Source organism: Procambarus clarkii, chromosome 3, assembly GCF_040958095.1.
Source record: "Procambarus clarkii isolate CNS0578487 chromosome 3, FALCON_Pclarkii_2.0, whole genome shotgun sequence".
In the NCBI taxonomy this organism is placed as follows: domain Eukaryota; kingdom Metazoa; phylum Arthropoda; class Malacostraca; order Decapoda; family Cambaridae; genus Procambarus; species Procambarus clarkii.
In genome coordinates, this window is record NC_091152.1 from 4736892 (window position 1) to 4755448 (window position 18557).

At 47.3% G+C, this 18557-nt stretch overlaps 1 protein-coding gene across 5 annotated transcripts in view; it reads right to left on the reverse strand.

Moving 5' to 3' along the window:
* LOC138367385 (uncharacterized) overlaps nucleotides 1-18557 on the reverse strand; it is a 232858-nt gene that overhangs the window by 171668 nt on the left and 42633 nt on the right. For all 5 annotated transcript variants that reach the window (XR_011229356.1, XM_069328980.1, XM_069328984.1 and 2 more), the window contains one exon: nucleotides 16611-16701. Coding sequence is in view for 4 of the 5 variants with exons in the window: in XM_069328980.1 (XP_069185081.1) it covers nucleotides 16611-16701 (91 nt within the window). In the remaining variant the exon portion in view is untranslated. The remainder of the gene's footprint in view (nucleotides 1-16610; nucleotides 16702-18557) is intronic.

The following is an 18557-nucleotide window of genomic DNA, read 5'->3' on the forward strand; positions in this document are numbered from 1 at the left end:
TCACACCTTCCCTGATATCCTCAAAAAAGCAAGAGTAACGCCAGTCCATAAAGGAGGCAATCCGGCGGACATAAACAATTATAGACCAATATCAAATCTACCCATTCTATCAAAAATATTTGAAAAAATTATTTACAAACAGCTCTATTCCTACCTCGTAAAATTCGACATACTCAGCCCCTGCCAGTTTGGCTTCCGGTCCCAAAAGAGCACCAATGATGCAATCATTAGTCTCCTTGACATTATCTACTCAGCCCTTGACAAAAATGAGTTTCCGATTGGACTCTTCATTGACCTAAGAAAAGCCTTTGATACTGTTAATCACAACTACCTCTTACTTAAACTCCAGCATTATGGAATCCGAGGCCTTGCCCTTGACTACATCCGATCCTATCTTAGTGACAGACACCAATATGTAACCATCAATGATACAACTTCTTCCACTCTACCAATTACCGTTGGAGTGCCACAGGGCAGCATCTTAGGACCTCTTCTATTTCTTATATATATAAACGATCTGCCTAATGTCTCTAATATTCTCAAACCTATATTGTTTGCTGACGATACTACCCTTATCTACTCAAACCTCAACCCACATACACTAAATAATGTTGTGAATAATGAATTAAAAAAAGTCCACTTATGGATGTCAACGAACAAACTAACATTAAACATCGAAAAGACTTACTACATCTTATTTGGAAGCAAATCATCAAATGCAATTCAGCTACAGATAGACAACATTAACATCAGTAATAAAAATGATGGCAAGTTTCTTGGCCTATTCCTAGACAAGAGACTCAACTTCAGCACCCACATTCAACACATAACTAAGAAAGTCTCTAAGACAGTTGGTATACTCTCCAAAATCAGATATTATGTTCCTAACTCTGCTCTCCTCTCACTATATTATGCACTAATCTACCCCTATCTTAATTATGGTATCTGTGCATGGGGGTCTACCACTGCAAACCACCTTAAGCCCATCATCACACAGCAAAAATCTGCTATCAGAATAATAACTAACTCTGCTTTCAGACAACACTCAGCTCCCTTGTTTAAATCCCTAAACTTGCTAAATATTAACTCCCTCCACACATTCTCTTGTGTCAACTACATTTACAAAACCCTGTTCTTAAATGCAAACCATGCTCTGAAACTCTCCCTGGACAGATGTAATAGGACCCATTATCACCACACCAGAAATAAATATCTCTTTGATATCCCCAGGGTCAAACTTAATCTGTGTAAACACTCTATGCAAATTAAGGGACCTAGTCTATGGAACTCACTCCCTAGTGAATTGAAAAACTGTAAAACTTTTGCCTTATTTAAAAGCAAAACCAAAAAACCAGCGTTGAATGTAATGAAACGCCATTTTCTGGGTGAGACCCGGAGGCTCCCCGGAGCTTTACCGGCTGATATGCTAATGTCAGACTTTGGCATCAGTCATGTGTATGGAGTTCTAGGGCCTACCGGGGACCACGAGCCAGAACCTGGCCCCCTCAGAGAGGCAAGGGGAGCAATGGCCTATAGAAACCCCCGTATGGTTGGAAGCATTCTATGTCTGCCATCGACCGGGTCAAGCATCCAGAAAGGTAAGCATTCCAAAACAAACCCCTATTCTGGTGAAAATTGCTACCTAAGCCGAACTAGTGGATAGAACTCTTCAACAGAAAACAAGGAAACTAGTATGACGTCATACGTCGCCGCGCCGCTGTCTGCGCAGCTCCCCCCTCCCCAGGAGGGGGAAGGGGGAGCCCCAGACCTCCCACGCCGGCTATCCACCCACCAGTTCTGAGGCTGGATGTCAAAACACGCGAAAAACGCCGACCGGAGGGAGGAAGGGTTGCCGGGGAGCCTCCGGGTCTCGCCCAGAAAATGGCGTTTCATTACATTCAACGCTGGTTTTCTGGGGGGAGCCCCGTCGGCTCCCCGGAGCTAACTACCCACAGAGGAAGGTCAAAGGGACAAAACCGGGAGGCGGACACCACGCACCCCCCAAGGAGGCGAGACAACTGGCAGCAAATGCCAACCCAAGGCGCCACAGCCCCGAAAATCCTGGGAACAACACGAGAACCACGAGCAGCAAGGCCCCTGCACGAACACCAAAAATCCATGCCCGAAAGACTGCAAGGCCACGTCGCCCAGATGGCAGCGAGAGCAGCGAAGCCACGAACGCCACAGGCATGAGGGAAGAACACAGGCAGCTTAGCCGCAAGAACACGGCTGACCACCTGGGACACCATCACCCGCGAACCGGGAAGAACAGAACCGGATCAACGCAAAACGCGCTCCGGACCCAAACGCCGTGGCACGCAAACAACAGCGGAGGGCCGCCACTGAACACACAAACGACACCCCCGGCCCGACCAACGAAGCACCAACAAACCCTGGACCCCTCCAGAATGCAGCAGCCCCACCCCGCGCCAGAAAAGATGGAGACTGCTGCCATCAAACAACCAAAACGCTAAAACCGAAGGAGCAAGAAAACTCAGCGAACCGACCCCCAGAGGCAAAGGCCCAAAGGAAAGAGCCGACGAAAAAACACACCGGAACCGAAGGGGCACTACCAACCAAGGAGAAGACAGAGCACGCTGACCAGAGACCAGGATGGTGCAAGCGCCGCACGAACAGGCCGGAGGTGAAACGACGCACAAGACAGCTGACTAACGGTGCAGAAGCAACACCAAGACCGAAAGCAAGCTGAAGCGGCTCCGCCTGCGCCGCACGAAAAGAGGCGACAGTATGTGGCAAGACGACGGCCCCCAACCCCCACTAGAAAACCAAGCCGAGAGTAAACCAAGCCAACAAGAGCAACCACCTAAGAAGGGACAGGAAAAGGAAGGACCGCCAAAATACCCCATACTGCCGCCAAGAGAAGCACGCAGGTGGGACACCTACCACGAAGCCACCCGACCACCAACCGGAGGCAAGACCACAAGGCAGAACATAAGCAGCCCTGACAAGGCCCCCCCGAGCCCAGGAAAAAGGCGGAGCCGCGAGAAGATCTCGGGCGCGACCACCGAAACCCAGGCGGCACAAGGAGATGGAACGTCTGCCGAACAGAAAAACTCCCCAAAGCATGCAAGCCCGCCAGGAGTTCAGAAACGACGGGTCCGACGCGAGACATCGCAAGAACCCCCCCCCCAAAAAAAAAAAAAAACAACCGGCAGGGCAGGAAAACCAAAGAAGGCGGAAGGGTCGCCGCCAGAACAGGACCCGAACCAAGGGGCACGAACAACTGCAATAGACCGAGACAAATAAGCACATCACAGGACACAGGCTGACCAACGCCTAAGACGACACGCAGAACATCCCTGCTGCAGAGGAGGCAGGAAGAAAGAGCAGAAGCACAAAAAACCCCAGGAGAACAACCAGGGGTGGACAATCAGGCAGGGACAAAAACCGCACGCAATCCCCAGGCACAAAACGGCAGCAAAGTGCCACTCCACAACCGGACACAGGAACAAGGACACGCCACCGTGAAACACGGTACCAATGCACACGTGCAGCAGCAGCAGCAACTTGTAAATAGCAACTCCCCTCTGCAAAGGCAGAGAACGGAGCAGGCAGACCCCAGACAGGGCCAACGGAGACACTACAAAAAACCTTGCAGGCCCAGAAACCTGCACCAGGCGACCGACGGCGGAGAAACCCCGCTCGATACCTGCTGGATGAGGTACTGGGAGCTCTTTTACACCTGAAGCCCGGTCCAAGGCTAGGCCAGACCGGCCAGAGGATGGCCCACCAGGCAGCTGCTAGGAGCAGTCTACCGGCCCACATACCCCCACAACCAGGACGGGCCGGAACTGCCATACGAAAACAGGCCAGTGCGCCCCGGAAATCCACGGACGAACCAGCAAGAAGGCTTATGCTCGCAAGTAGGTCGTGTAACAAGCACAGACCACTGATGGTAATACAGTGTCCCCCAAAAGTGCCAATAGCACCACTGCACTCCACTGGTACTATCCCGCAAGTTCCACCAGATAGGCGGGACCCAAGAGCCAGAGCTCAAATCCTGCAAGCACAGCCAGGAGCCTCACCAGGTGAGTACAGAACCAACCCTACAACCCCCACACCTCACAACATTAAAAAGGGAGGGTCCCCTGAATGACACCAGCATGGGTTGGACATGCACATGAGGGGGGACAGGAAGGGGTGATAAGGGACAGTCACTGGTGTGCGAACGGTCTCAGTCGTACAAAATATACCTAAATAAAGACAGGTATAGAAACACCGCCGCATCCAGCGCCCGGCCAAAAGACGCCAGACTGCAGTAACTCACCTGGCGAATGGTGGCACGAACTTGACACGACTCAACCGTGCCCAGAAGAACTTGAGAGCACCGCCAGGTGAAGACGCCAGAGCCGGACCCTGCCGGACCCGCAGGAGAACAGGGAGAGGCGAAGGAGGCGGTCCACACCCATGACAGGGAAAACCGCGGTGTCCTCCCCACAACAGGGAACCAGGACACCCCCGGCGCGAAGGGGCACATACCGCAGCCAGGGAGAAGAACGAGAGGCGAAGCACTGTAGCAAAAAAGGGGCGCAAAACCCCCAGCACTGAAACACCGCCCAGACCAAAACAAACTCCACGGCGCATGCGCATAACACGCTGGCCGAACCGCACACCCTCCCTGCGGGAAGGCGCCAGCCAGGACTACTGCACGAGAAAAAGAAGCCAAAAGAGGAAGCAGGAACAAGAAAACCGGCCAAAGAAGCAAAGAGCCCAAAAAGGAATCCAACCGGGCGACAAGCAGCCCAACCGGGCGACAAGCAGCCCAACCGGGCGACAAGCAGCCCAACCGGGCGACAAGCAGCCCAACCGGGCGACAAGCAGCCCAACCGGGCGACAAGTAGCCCAACCGGGCGACAAGTAGCCCAACCGGGCGACAAGTAGCCCAACAGGGCGACAAGTAGCCCAACAGGGCGACAAGTAGCCCAACAGGGCGACAAGTAGCCCAACAGGGCGACAAGTAGCCCAACAGGGCGACAAGTAGCCCAACAGGGCGACAAGTAGCCCAACAGGGCGACAAGTAGCCCAACAGGGCGACAAGTAGCCCAACAGGGCGACAAGTAGCCCAACAGGGCGACAAGTACGAGGAGCCGACAGACGTTCCAATAATGCGGGAAGAAGCGAAAAACCTTCCCGTACCCTCGAGAACACAGAAGCCAACACTAGTCCCGAAGGCACACGAAGGCGCAGGCGCACCCGAGATCAGAAGTCACGCAGAACCCCACCGAACGGGGAAACATGACAAAAACACCGTCCCAAAAAGGGGGGGAGAGGAAACATCCACCCACAGGACGGAACTAACCGACTCAAAAGCCAAGGAACCGAGCCCGGGGAGGGGCCGACGTCCAACAGCACGTACGGCGAGTGGGGAGGAAAGACCCCACTCCGCGTAACCACAAGCCCCGCCTAGAGGGGGATAAAAACCCCCACGGGGTCTAACGGGGCCAAGGCCCCCCCAAGTCAGCCCCTCCCCAGCCCCGGGAACCTACACGACAGGCCCCGGGGCCGAGCCGTGCCCCCAAAGCCCCGGCCGTACCAGAAAACCGGGGCAGCCGTGAAAACACTAAGGAAGGGAGCCCACTGGCAGACTCATACAACACGGCTGGAGGAACAGGCCTAAATGCCCCCGTCACTACCCCGGAAGGGGAATTCCCCGAGACTGCCCGAGTCTCAACACCACCAAAAACCCCGCCCCGAACCTACAGACCGTAAGGAACCGGATGCAGGCAGGGTGAACCAGGGGAAAAGACAAGGGGGCGTGGATGGAACCGAAGCAGCCAACACCCCCCAAGTCCCAAAACGAACTACAACGGGGCAGCCCCGGGGCTCCCGGGGAGGAAACCACGAGAACGTTGCCACCACCAAGGCTCAAGTGCAACGCCCCTGCTGCCCGCACCCGCTGTGTTAGCACAACTGGGGAACCGAGCCACAACGAGCAACCAAACTCGCAGGACTCCGGGTCGAAGGTGTCACCGACCCCACAGGCAGCAGACGGAGGCAAAACAGAGAGTCACCCAGAGACAAAAGGTGAGAGCAACCCTCAAACTCGCTGGAAGCGAGGGGGGGCTCTGGGGTCACATCCATCGGACCCGCGCGCCCCCAGGGGTTTCCCAGGGTCCCGAGCGTTTACTTTAAGAGGACTCGCGCTCAGGTAGTCCCAGGCAGGGTACTGCTAACCGGCACCCAAAGCTACCAAACAACTTTCTAAGAGCTGAACCCCCGGGACGTGTACACTCACGGGGACCTAGCAGGGGGCACCACCAGAAAATACTCAGAACACAAGGGACACAAGGGGCAAGAACGAAGGCAGACCCCCCCACCAGGTAAATAAACAAAAGAAAAAGAAAACCCCGCAAGAGGACAGCGTACCCAAGCGGAACAGAGCCGGCCGCTATGATTGGTAAAGACAAGCTGCACAGTACCCCGCGCCCCACCAGTGCAAACACTGCCCCTTACTCTAAGGCGAACAAGGGAGACAGAAACCCCCGAGCACACAAAGAGCGGCCGAAAACCAAGCAGTAAACGGCCAAGCAGGGGCAGGACCCAAGGAACTTGTGGAAGGTGGCCCCAAGCCCCAAGGGCAGTACTTACAGGGCACCTAGGGAAGGGAACCCTAGGCGCATGCAGCCCGAGTACTGAAGAATCACTCCCGGCTCACGCACCACCTAGAAAACAGACACCACACTCTAGGTACAGTGCTGAAACAACCACTGGAGCCGGAGCACATAACCATTGCCCATAGCATCAGCCGAAGAACTGGTGGGTGGATAGCCGGCGTGGGAGGTCTGGGGCTCCCCCTTCCCCCTCCTGGGGAGGGGGGAGCTGCGCAGACAGCGGCGCGGTGACGTATGACGTCATACTAGTTTCCTTGTTTTCTGTTGAAGAGTTCTATCCACTAGTTCGGCTTAGGTAGCAATTTTCACCAGAATAGGGGTTTGTTTTGGAATGCTTACCTTTCTGGATGCTTGACCCGGTCGATGGCAGACATAGAATGCTTCCAACCACACGGGGGTTTCTATAGGCCATTGCTCCCCTTGCCTCTCTGAGGGGGCCAGGTTCTGGCTCGTGGTCCCCGGTAGGCCCTAGAACTCCATACACATGACTGATGCCAAAGTCTGACATTAGCATATCAGCCGGTAAAGCTCCGGGGAGCCGACGGGGCTCCCCCCAGAAAGTACCTAACTTCATCTATTTAGTTTCCTACACTGAGCTTTAAATTTGCTCTGTACCTAGTGTTACCCAATCTCCTAATTTTTATGCAATATCAAACAACCTTATAATTGTGTTCATTGCTGTCTTCTTTTATGTGCTAGCCATATGCTGTATTGTGACTACCAATTTTTGTCAACTACCATCCAAGCTGTCATTGCAATCAATCTTATATTGTTTCTGCTGTATTGTGCCTACCAATTTGTTGTCAACTACCATTTTAAGCCGTCATTGCAATCAATCATAGCTACCTATGTGCTTTAATATACTGTACCTATAATTTTCTCTCATCTTCTTTTTTTTCATTCCATGTAATCTGTTATCATTTTTTTGTCTATAAATTTTGCAAGTATTTACTTCCTTAAAATTTTCTTAGATTAAGGACCTGCCCGAAACGCTGCGCGTGCTAGTGGCTTTACAAGACTGTAATTACCATATTTGTATCCTCACATTCCTTATGTACATTCTTGTATATGCATAAATAAATAAATAAATAAATAAATAAATCTGTAATTCCATCAATCTTTGTAAAATCTCTTATATGTATGTATGTACCTTACCTAAATAAACATTTATTTATTTTATTATTTATATTAATCAATACTGTACTGTAATTTGTAATTCACTATGACTTCTTATAACACATTACTTTGTCTGGTGGTTCTTGTCAATATTCTAGTTTACAGTACAAGTATACACTGTACAGTACTTGCTGTGTGCACGCTCGCACGCAGTACTGCACCGACTTTCACAACTTCACATAGATGTTGGCTCTCCTCAGTCATCACACTGTGTTGCTAAGGGCATCACCACCTGTTCACTCATTCCCGATTCTGGGCCCAAAAGTCTTAGCCTCTACCTCGGTTACCCAGTAACTGGCAACTTAATCCTCTTGGTGCTGCTTATATAGTAACCAGGTAGTGACATCGTTGCCACCATTACATCTGTGATGTAATGGAGAGTCGCACCCTATCTCAAGAACGGCGAAGAAGGTTAGGTAGAGAAATAGAAACAATTGAATGGAAGCTACAAGAATCATACAAAACCCAGGAGAGGCAAAGAGAGCAAAAGGCCATCAGTGAAATAGAAAGAAATCCGAAATATTTTTTCTCCTATGCAAAATCAAGATCAAAAACCACATCTAGTATCGGGCCCCTGCGAAAGGGAGATGGAACTTTCACCGATGACAACAAAGAAATGAGCGAGCTACTGAGGACGCAGTACGACTCTGTCTTCAGCGAGCCATTAAACACACTAAAGATTGATAACCCAAATGAATTTTTCATGGATACGATACCAACATCAAATCATATATCAGACGTCACCCTATCCCCACTGGATTTTGAAGAAGCCATAAACAGTATGCCTATGCACTCTGCACCAGGCCCGGATTCTTGGAACTCCATATTCATAAAGAACTGTAAAAAACCACTATCGCAGGCCCTCCACATTCTGTGGAGACAAAGCCTAGATACTGGCGTTATTCCTGATATACTAAAAACAGCAGAGATAGCACCACTTCATAAAGGAGGAAATAAGGCAGAGGCAAAAAATTACAGACCGATAGCGCTAACATCGCACATCATAAAAATTTTTGAGAAATCACAAAATACATGGAATCACAGCAACTCCATAACCCCGGACAACATGGTTTCAGAACAGGGCGCTCTTCCCTGTCGCAGTTGCTGGACCACTATGATATGGCATTAGATGCTATGGAAGACAAACATAACGCGGATGTAATTTACACAGATTTCGCAAAAGCTTTTGATAAATGTGACCATGGTGTTATTGCACATAAAATGCGTTCAAAAGGAATTACCGGAAAAATAGGCAGATGGATGTACAATTTCCTGACCAACAGAACCCAATGTGTAATAGTCAAAATAAAATCCAGCCCATCAACCGTGAAGAGCTCAGTCCCCCAGGGTACTGTGCTTGCTCCAGTACTTTTTCTCATCCTCATTTCGGACATAGACAAGAACACAACCTATAGCACTGTATCATCCTTTGCAGATGACACTAGGATCTTCATGAGAGTAGGCAACATAGAGGACACGGCAAACCTCCAGTCAGATGTAGATCAGGTCTTTCTATGGGCTACAGAATATAATATGGTGTTTAACGAAGATAAGTTCCAGCTCATGCGCTATGGAAAAAATGAAAATATAAAAACGGAAACCACGTACAAAACTCAGGCAAATCATAACATAGAACGAAAAGGCAATGTAAAGGATCTGGGTGTACTCATGTCGGAAGACCTTACCTTTATAGAACACAATAAAGTAGCCGTCACAACTGCAAGAAAAATGACAGGTTGGATAACAAGAACTTTTCACACTAGAGATGCTATACCGATGATGATACTTTTCAAAACGCTTGTGCTCTCTAGAGTAGAGTACTGCTGCACAATGACAGCACCTTTCAAAGCTGGAGAAATTGCTGACCTGGAGAGCGTGCAGAGATCCTTTACTGCTAGAATCCACTCAGTAAAACATCTAAACTATTGGGATCGACTAAAGAGCCTAAAACTGTACTCCCTTGAGCGCAGGCGGGAGAGGTACATAATAATTTACACGTGGAAAATATTAAGAGGGGCTGGTCCCAAACCTGCACACAGAAATAACATCACATGAGACCAGAAGACATGGCAGGATGTGCAGAATACCCCCGTTGAAAAACAGAGGTGCAACTGGTACTCTGAGAGAGAACTCTATCAACATCAGAGGTCCGAGACTGTTCAACACGCTTCCACTACACATAAGGGGCATAACTGGCCGACCCCTCACAGTGTTCAAGAGAGAACTGGATAAGCACCTCCAAAGGATACCTGATCAACCAGGCTGTGACTCATACGTCAGGCTGCGAGCAGCCGCGTCCAACAGCCTGGTTGATCAGTCCGGCAACCAGGAGGCCTGGTCGACGACCGGGCCGCGGGGACGCTAAGCCCCGGAAGCACCTCAAGGTAACCTCAAGGTAAGGTAAGGTGATACCAAAAGTACGGACGACGCTAAGCTGTAGGAGCAGGAAGAACCACAGCAGGGGAAGGACAAGGGGGCATGGATGAAACCAAAGTCGATGTGACTAACACCCTCAAGTCTGTGTCCACATAACCAAAGTGGGGGCAGCCGCAGGGCATCCAGAAAGGCAGCCAACCTAGCGCATTGCAGCAACCTAAACCTCGCATGCAACGCTGAAGCTGCCTGCACCCAAATATCAATATCGGTGGACTGGGCGAATTGGAGTACAAGCTAGGAACACTACTTGTAGGACTATGGGTCAAAGGTGTCATTGACCCACCAGGCAGCAAGGCTGAGGCAAAGACAGTGAGTGTCACCCTGAGACAAGGGGGACAGAGCAACCTTCAAACACGCACAAAGCGAGATGGGACTCGAAGGGTCTCCTCCATGGGACCAATGAGCCCCAAGGGACTTTCCAGGGGCCCTTAGGCTGATTGCAAAGGGAGGCCCAGGCAAGGTACTGCTAACTTGTTTGCTTGTTAGCTCTGGCATAACCGAACTAAAAGCTGAACCCCTGTGACATGTGCAATCATAAGGACCTAGTGGAGGGCCACCAAAATTATATAAGGGGTCCTACAGCCACACCAAGCAGACCTCCCCACCAGGCGAAACAAAACAAAACAAAAAAACCCGCAAAAGCACATCATCTCCAGAACAGAACCAGTCGCTATGCGTATATCAGACAGATGCACTGTACTTTGTGCCCCAGACAGATACAATACTATCTACTACCTAAGGTTCATGCAGCCCCAGTACTCTTATTTACTCCTGGCTAGCACACAACCACGCAGTAAAACACTGCCTCTATGCAACACTGCTCAAAAAGATGGAACCAGAGTAAATCAACTGTCAGCAACACAACAGCCTCTTGAACTGGGGTTGGCTAGCTGGTGCGGGAGGTTACGCAGACTAGTAATTACCTAAGTGTAGTTACAAGATGAGAGCTACGCTCGTGGTGTCCCGTCTTCCCAGCACTCTGTCATATAATGCTTTGACACTACTGACGGTCTTGGCCTCCACCACTTTCTCACCTAACTTGTTCCAACCGTCTACCACTCTGTTTGCGAAAGTAAATTTTCTTATATTTCTTCAGCATCTGTGTTTAGCTAGTTTAAATCTATGACCTCTTGTTTTTAAAGTTCCAGGTCTCAGGAAATCTTCCCTGTCGATTTTATCAATTCCTGTTTCTATTTTGTATGTAGTGATCATATCACCTCTTTCTTCTGTCTTCTAGTTTTGGCATATTTAATGCCTCTAACCTCTACTCGTAGCTCTTGCCCTTCAGTTCTGGGAGCCACATAGTAGCATGTCTTTGCATCTTTTCCAGTTTGTTGATGTGCTTCTTAAGATATGGGATCCACACAACCGCTGCATATTCTAGCTTTGGCCTAACAAAAGTTGTGAACAATTTCTTTAGTATATCGCCATCCACGTATTTAAAAGCAATTCTGAAGTTAGAAATCGTGGCATAGGCTCCTTGCACAATATTCTTTATGTGGTCCTCAGGTGATAGTTTTCTATCTAGAACCACCCCTAGATCTCTTTCTTTATCAGAATTTTTAAAAGATTTCTCACATAATATATAGGTTGTGTGGGGTCTATGTTCTCCTATTCCACATTCCATAACATGGCATTTATTAACATTAAATTCCATTTGCCAAGTGGTGCTCCATATACTTATTTTGTACAAGTCATCTTGAAGGGCATGACAATCATCTAAGTTTCTTATCCTTCCTATTATCTTAGCATCATCAGCAAACATGTTCATATAATTCTGTATACCAACTGGTAGATCATTTATGTAGACAATAAACATCACTGGTGCAAGAACTGAACCCTGTGGTACTCCACTTGTGACATTTCTCCAGTCCGATACATTGCCTCTGATCACTGCCCTCATTTTTCTATCAGTCAGAAAATTTTTCATCCATGTTAGAAACTTACCTGTCACCCCTCCAATATTTTCCAGTTTCCAGAACAACCTCTTATGTGGAACTCTGTCGAAAGCCTTTTTTTTAGGTCCAGATAGATGATCTGGACCTAAAAAACACAGGATACACAGGATCTTCCAGATCGAAAACCATACTGTCTGTCTGATATTATATCATTTCTCTCCAGGTGTTCTACCCATTTAGTTTTAATTATTTTTTCCAATATTTTGCCTATTACACTTGTCAATGATCCAGGTCTATAATTAAGGGGGTCTTCCCTGCTTCCACTTTTGTAGAATGGAACTATGTTAGCCTTTTTCCACACATCAGCTACAACTCCTGTAAACAGGGATGCCTGAAAAATCAGTTGAAGTGGAATGCTGAGCTCAGGTGCACATTCTCTCAGAACCCATGGTGAAACTCCATCTGGGCCAACTGCTTTGTTCTTATTTAGCTCCTTGAGCATTTTTTTCCACTTCATCTCTAGACACCTCTATGTGCTCTATGTTGTTCTCTGGAATTCTTATTGTGTCTGGTTCCCTGAAGATTTCATTTTGTACAAACACACTTTGGAACTTTTCATTTAATGTTTCACACATTTCCTTTTAATTTTCCCTGAATCTATTTCCCATTTTCAACCTCTGAATATTATCCTTAACCTGCAATTTGTTGTTTATGAATTTATAGAATAGACCTGGTTCTGTTTTACATTTGTCTGCAATCCCTTTTTCAAAATTTCTTTCTGCCTCTCTCCTCACTGCCGTGTAGTTGTTTCTCGCATCTTTGTATCGCTGGTATGTTTGGGGGTTTGGCCTCTTCCTGTATTGATTCCATTTTTGTGTCTTTTGGTCTCTGGCCCTCTCGTAATTTCTGTTGAACCAATCCTGTTTCCTAGTTCTGCATCTCTGTTTTGGTATAAATGTTTTTGTGCCTTTATCATATATTTCACAAAACTTGACATACATCTCATTCACTTCCTTGCCTAGCAACAAGTCTGTCCAATTATACTCACTAAAAAATTTTCTAAGGTTGCCATCATGTCCTCTCCTAAAGTCAGGTTTTTCAACTGCATCAACCTTCTTATTTTCTTCCAGATTATAATGCATTGCATACTTTATTCCCAAAAAGACATGGTCACTTTTACCCAAGGGAGGAAGGTACTGAATGTCAAATGTTTCTTCCTCCTTCCTGGTAAATATCAAATCTAGCATGGAGGGAACGTCCCCTTCCCTCATCCTCGTAGCTTGTTTAACATGTTGATACAAGAATGTTTCCAGGATGAGGTCTACAAATTTACAGGTCCAAAAATCTCCTGTTTTAGCTTCATATGCTTCCCAGTCTATGGATTTCATGTCGAAGTCGCTGACTATCAACAGTCGTGATCTATCGTTATCCGCTCTCGCTATGATCTCTCTCATTATTGTTATAAGACCTTCTCGTTTACTATCTAGCTCCTCTGTCGACCATGTGCTGCTTGGCGGTGGACTATATGCATTTATGACCATTAGTTTATCATCCTCATGGCAGATTTCTAGTGCTATTATGTCAACTTCTTGTGGATTGGCAGTCATTATTTCCTTCACCTTTAGGTGTTCTTTCACCAGCACAGCAATGCCACCGCCTTTCCTATTTTTTCTGTCCCATCTCCAAATTGAGTAGCCCCTTGGGAATATGACCTCATTTAAAATAACACCAAGTTTTGTCTCTGTGAGTGCAACAATGTCTGGTGTCTAGAGCTGTATTACATCACTTAACTCCAGTATCTTCGATCTTACTCCATCTATGTTGGTGTATGCAATCTTCAGGAACTTGTTCCCCCTCTTCTTATTCTTCACTCCTCCCCTCTCTAATGATTTTGTTGGTTTGCCTTTATGTACCACTTTACTAGTTTGCCTACCCCTATCACTTTGTAGAAAAAAGAATTGATTTCTTCTTCATTCCTGCTCTCATTTAAACGTTTTGCCTCGGCGAGGTTCAGTTTCAGCTTCTCCCTATCTTCTTTTGAAAGATCTCGTCTTAACGACCACACTTTCCCATCCTCATCACTTTGTAATTTTCTAGCATTCCTTAGTACTTCTTCCATCTGTTTGGCATCATTTAGGGTGATCCTCAAAGGTCGATCTTTCCCTTTTGCATATCTGCCTATTCTCCTGTAGTCGCACACATTCTCTATAATGGTTGTAAGACCTTCCACGAGGCCAACAATTTTATCTACTACTTTTGCTTCTTCTACAGCTCTTTCTGACCTAGATGTTATCTCCTTTTCTTTGCAGCCAAAAATTATCAGGGACTTACTCCGATCAATTGTGTTTTGCACCAACTTCGGGTTAGATGCCAATTCTTTTCTCACTTCCAGCCTAATGTTTGTTTGATCTTGGTTGCTGCAGTGTTTGACTTCCTTTACTGCTGCTTCAATTTTTTTCCTACTCCTTGGCCACTTGTGCATAGGTGAGTTGCATATCTTTCTTGCACTGTTCTATTCCCTGTGTAACTTCCTCCATCTGTGCTGACAAAAGCTGTTTTTCCTGTTGAATTTCCCTTACCTAACCTATTGTAGTCATTTATGTTTAAATTTACTTAACTTCTTCCATAGCTATTTTTAAGATTTTATTTTCTTCTTCCATGGCTTTGCAATTTGTTTCCAATTTATTCTTATCCTTGCACAAGTCTTTCACTAAACCCTCAAGACATACAACTTAGCTATTTAAATGGTCATTACTTTCTTTCAATTTACTAATTCTTTCTACACAAGAGTTCACTATAGTATCTAATTTTACCAACTTGTTGTATAGACCGGTTATATCAATGCTTTCTTCATTGAATCCAGCAAAATCCAGAATCCAACCGGTGCGGCAGCTGTGGTGATGTAATGCTTGTTTGCTTGTTTTCAATTGGGGAGTTCTGTTTGCTAGTTCAACTTTAGGTTTGCAATTTTTAACCAGCTGTAGTTTGCTTTGGAATTCCTACCTTTCTGGGTGCCTGACCTGATAGATGGCAGACAGCCTGCTTCCAATTACATGGGGGTGTCTAAAGGCCATTGCTCCTCGTGCCTCATCTGGGGGGGGGGGGGAACTGGCGCCGATTCCCGGTAGGCCTAGAACTCCATTGATTGACTGTTGCCACAGTCTAATATATACACATCAGCCTGTTATAGCTCCGGGAAGCCGAAGGGGCTCTCCACAGAAAAGCACAAAAACAATACAATTCTTCACAAAGAAGTCAAGCACGGTCTCATCACTGGGCTGGACACACTGGTAAACCGAGGCACACTTCGCCCGACCCACAAGCTCGGTCTAACTGTAGGTGTATAAAAAAACTACTAGCACCGAGGCAAACCTCAACTACCAAGTCAAATTTTTCCAAGAAATTGAGCTCGAGAACTGAAATATTCGAAAAGAGGGGCATTCGAAAACAGAGGTTTCACTGTATTACTATACATTAAAATTATAAACATGAATTATTTCTTACCGTTTATTAGTTATACACATTTTTATTTATGAATTAAGGAGACTTAGTTTGTGTGACCTCCAGAAATGTGTGTTAGGGGATTTTAGAGGGGAAGAGGGTGGGTTTGGGTGTGTGGGTGGATGGATGGATAGATAGGCTGGCGACTGACTGGTACATGGGGTAGGTTGATGGGCAGGTTGAGTGGGGGTGGGGATTTGGATGTATGCCCTCATCCACATGCATCTCCTGAGAAGAAAAGACCGAGTCCAAGGGAAAGGCCTTGAATGAGGGAGTAGGCTGGGACTACTCAGAAGCCTCGGCAGGAAGAAGAGGCTCAACTGCCTCCGTGCCATCACCGGAAGGGGCAATCCCCGGAGCCAACCGAGTCTCATCCCGAGCTAAACCCCGCCCCGACTCCGAAACCTTCAGCCTGAAACAGGGAGGAAGGAGAAAGAGGAACCACACCCACCTGGGAAGGAAGAGAGGGAGATGGAGACAACTGCAGTCGAGGTGACCAGCACCTCCAAATCCGAGTCGCTAAAAACCCAGCGGGGCAGCTCCGGAGCTTCCAAATGGACACACAACCTGGCACATTGTAACACAGAAAAATGCCTATGCAACATAACTGCTGCCTTATACTTTGGAATACCCAATGAGGAATGGGTGTAATGGAGCACATGAGAAGAACCAATCCCACATGACAATTACATCCACCCATTTAGCTTTTCTGGATATCCCTCACTCAAGATCAAACTGTAACTACACTTGGGTAATTACACCCACACACACACACACACACACACATGTATGTATGTTTTACATAAAATAACAAGAGTATCAACACTTCGAAGTGTCTTCTGCAGTCATTACATTAAATTACATTAAATTTAGTCATTCAATTCATACATGAATTTCACACTACAGTATAAAGTTTGACACACTATTACACTACAGGAAAATAAACAGGAAATATTAACAATCGTACCTAATATACACTGAAGTATATCCACATTGTTTTCATCAGTCCAGAAATCATTTGTAGGAAAGTCTTCCCTAAATGCTCTTTCAATCTCCTCCTGAAAGAAGAAACATTAACATTAATTTAGGAGAAATCTGTAAATGATGCTACAGTAATAAGGAATGGAGTACACTTATGTATCTTATTACAATGTGTCCTCATTTGAAGGAACTATATAGGGCGAGGCCGATTTGTTCTGTATGTCGGCCCCAGACTGTCTCGCACCTCCATGTGAAAAGAACAAAATCTTACATCCATTATAAACTAAACAAAAATCACATAATCTATTTGTTATGTATTTATCATTTTGAACATGGCACATGATAGAACCATCATTAGTGAACAATTCCATATCAAAATCATAACTCTGTGGCTATTAATGGAGGCCACAAATATAATGTAATGGCCTGGATTACCATAAGCTAACTATCAGTCTTGGTATAAATATTCATAAAAAATCCATTTATTATGAATTCTTCATTTTCATTGTGGCATTTGACAGAGCACTCGCAAACAATTTGGTAAACAAATGTTACATTTATGAACATTATTAATCCTTAAACTGTGCAAAACTACATATGACGTTTCGAGTAACTGACGCAAAAGTGCGCATCACTGTATATATAGTTTTGGAGTACTACACAAGGTTTAAACGGTCTGCGGATACATTGGGTTCACATCACCTTCCTCAGGGCTCTTGTAAACAGATGCCATTTAAAAATAAAAATCGTGGGCAACATTCCTGGGTGTGAGAGCCTCAGTACTGATTGAGCCACCAAGGCTGGCACACACAGCATGAGATCACAGCATTGCTGTTCAGCTTGTGACCACAGTATCGCCTAAAAAAACAGCGTTGAATGTAATGAAACACCATTTTCTAGGTGAGACCCGGAGGCTCCCTGGAGCTTACTGGGCTGATATGCTAATGTCAGACTTTGGCATCAGTCATGTGTATGGAGTTCAGTGGGCCTACCAGGGATCACGAGCCAGAACGTGGCTCCCCTCAGAGAGGCATGGGGAGCAATGGCCTATAGAAACCACTGTGTGGTTGGAAGCATTCTAAGTTTGCCATCGACCGGGTTAGGCACCCAGAAAGGTAAGCATCCCAAAACAAACCCCTATTCTGATAAAAATTTTGCTAAGAAAATTTTGATAAGAAAAGTAAAGGGTTCCTGTACCCACCGAAGTGGGTGAGGTCCACCTCGAGGCGTCCGAACGTCCGCCAATGCCAACGGAAGGAAGCAGTGTCTGTTGTTCATTCCGTGGACAGGGGAATGAAACGAGACAGGCCATCGGCCAAGACGTTGGACACTCCCCACACGTGAACTGCCAGGAGAGCCAAACTCCGAGAACTCAGCAGACAAGTCACCCAAAGCGACCAGCCTCAAAGAGCCAAGGACCGCATCAAACCTTACTCAGTTCAAGCAATGAACCACCAGGGAGCAGTCTGAATAGAGCCAGATTGTCGACCCGTGGGCGACCCGAACCCTCCGAAGAGCAAACCACACTGCCGCGAACTCCCGCACCGTGCTGTGGGGTCGATGAAAGGACGGACCCCACTGTCCCTGGCCGGCCTGATGAGCACCGGCCACAAATCCCCAGCGAGAGACGATGTGTCCATAAACACATCGAGACAGGGCTCGGGCAGGCGCCAAGGCACTGAACCCCGAAAAACCCAAAGAGGAGGCCGGCGACGCAGTGGCCGACACAAGGTCCCTGGGGGACGAACCCAGTAATCGCGAGAGAGGCGGAAGAGACACCCCCGAAGGAACCAGAATAGCCGTCGAAGCCAAACCCGACCCGGTGGGTACACCAACATCTTGAAGTTCAAGCTCCTGTACAAACCCTCGAGCAACCGCAGGGTGACCCGGGTGACCCCAGAAACAGGCTCAAGCGAGACCGCAGCCGCAGGAG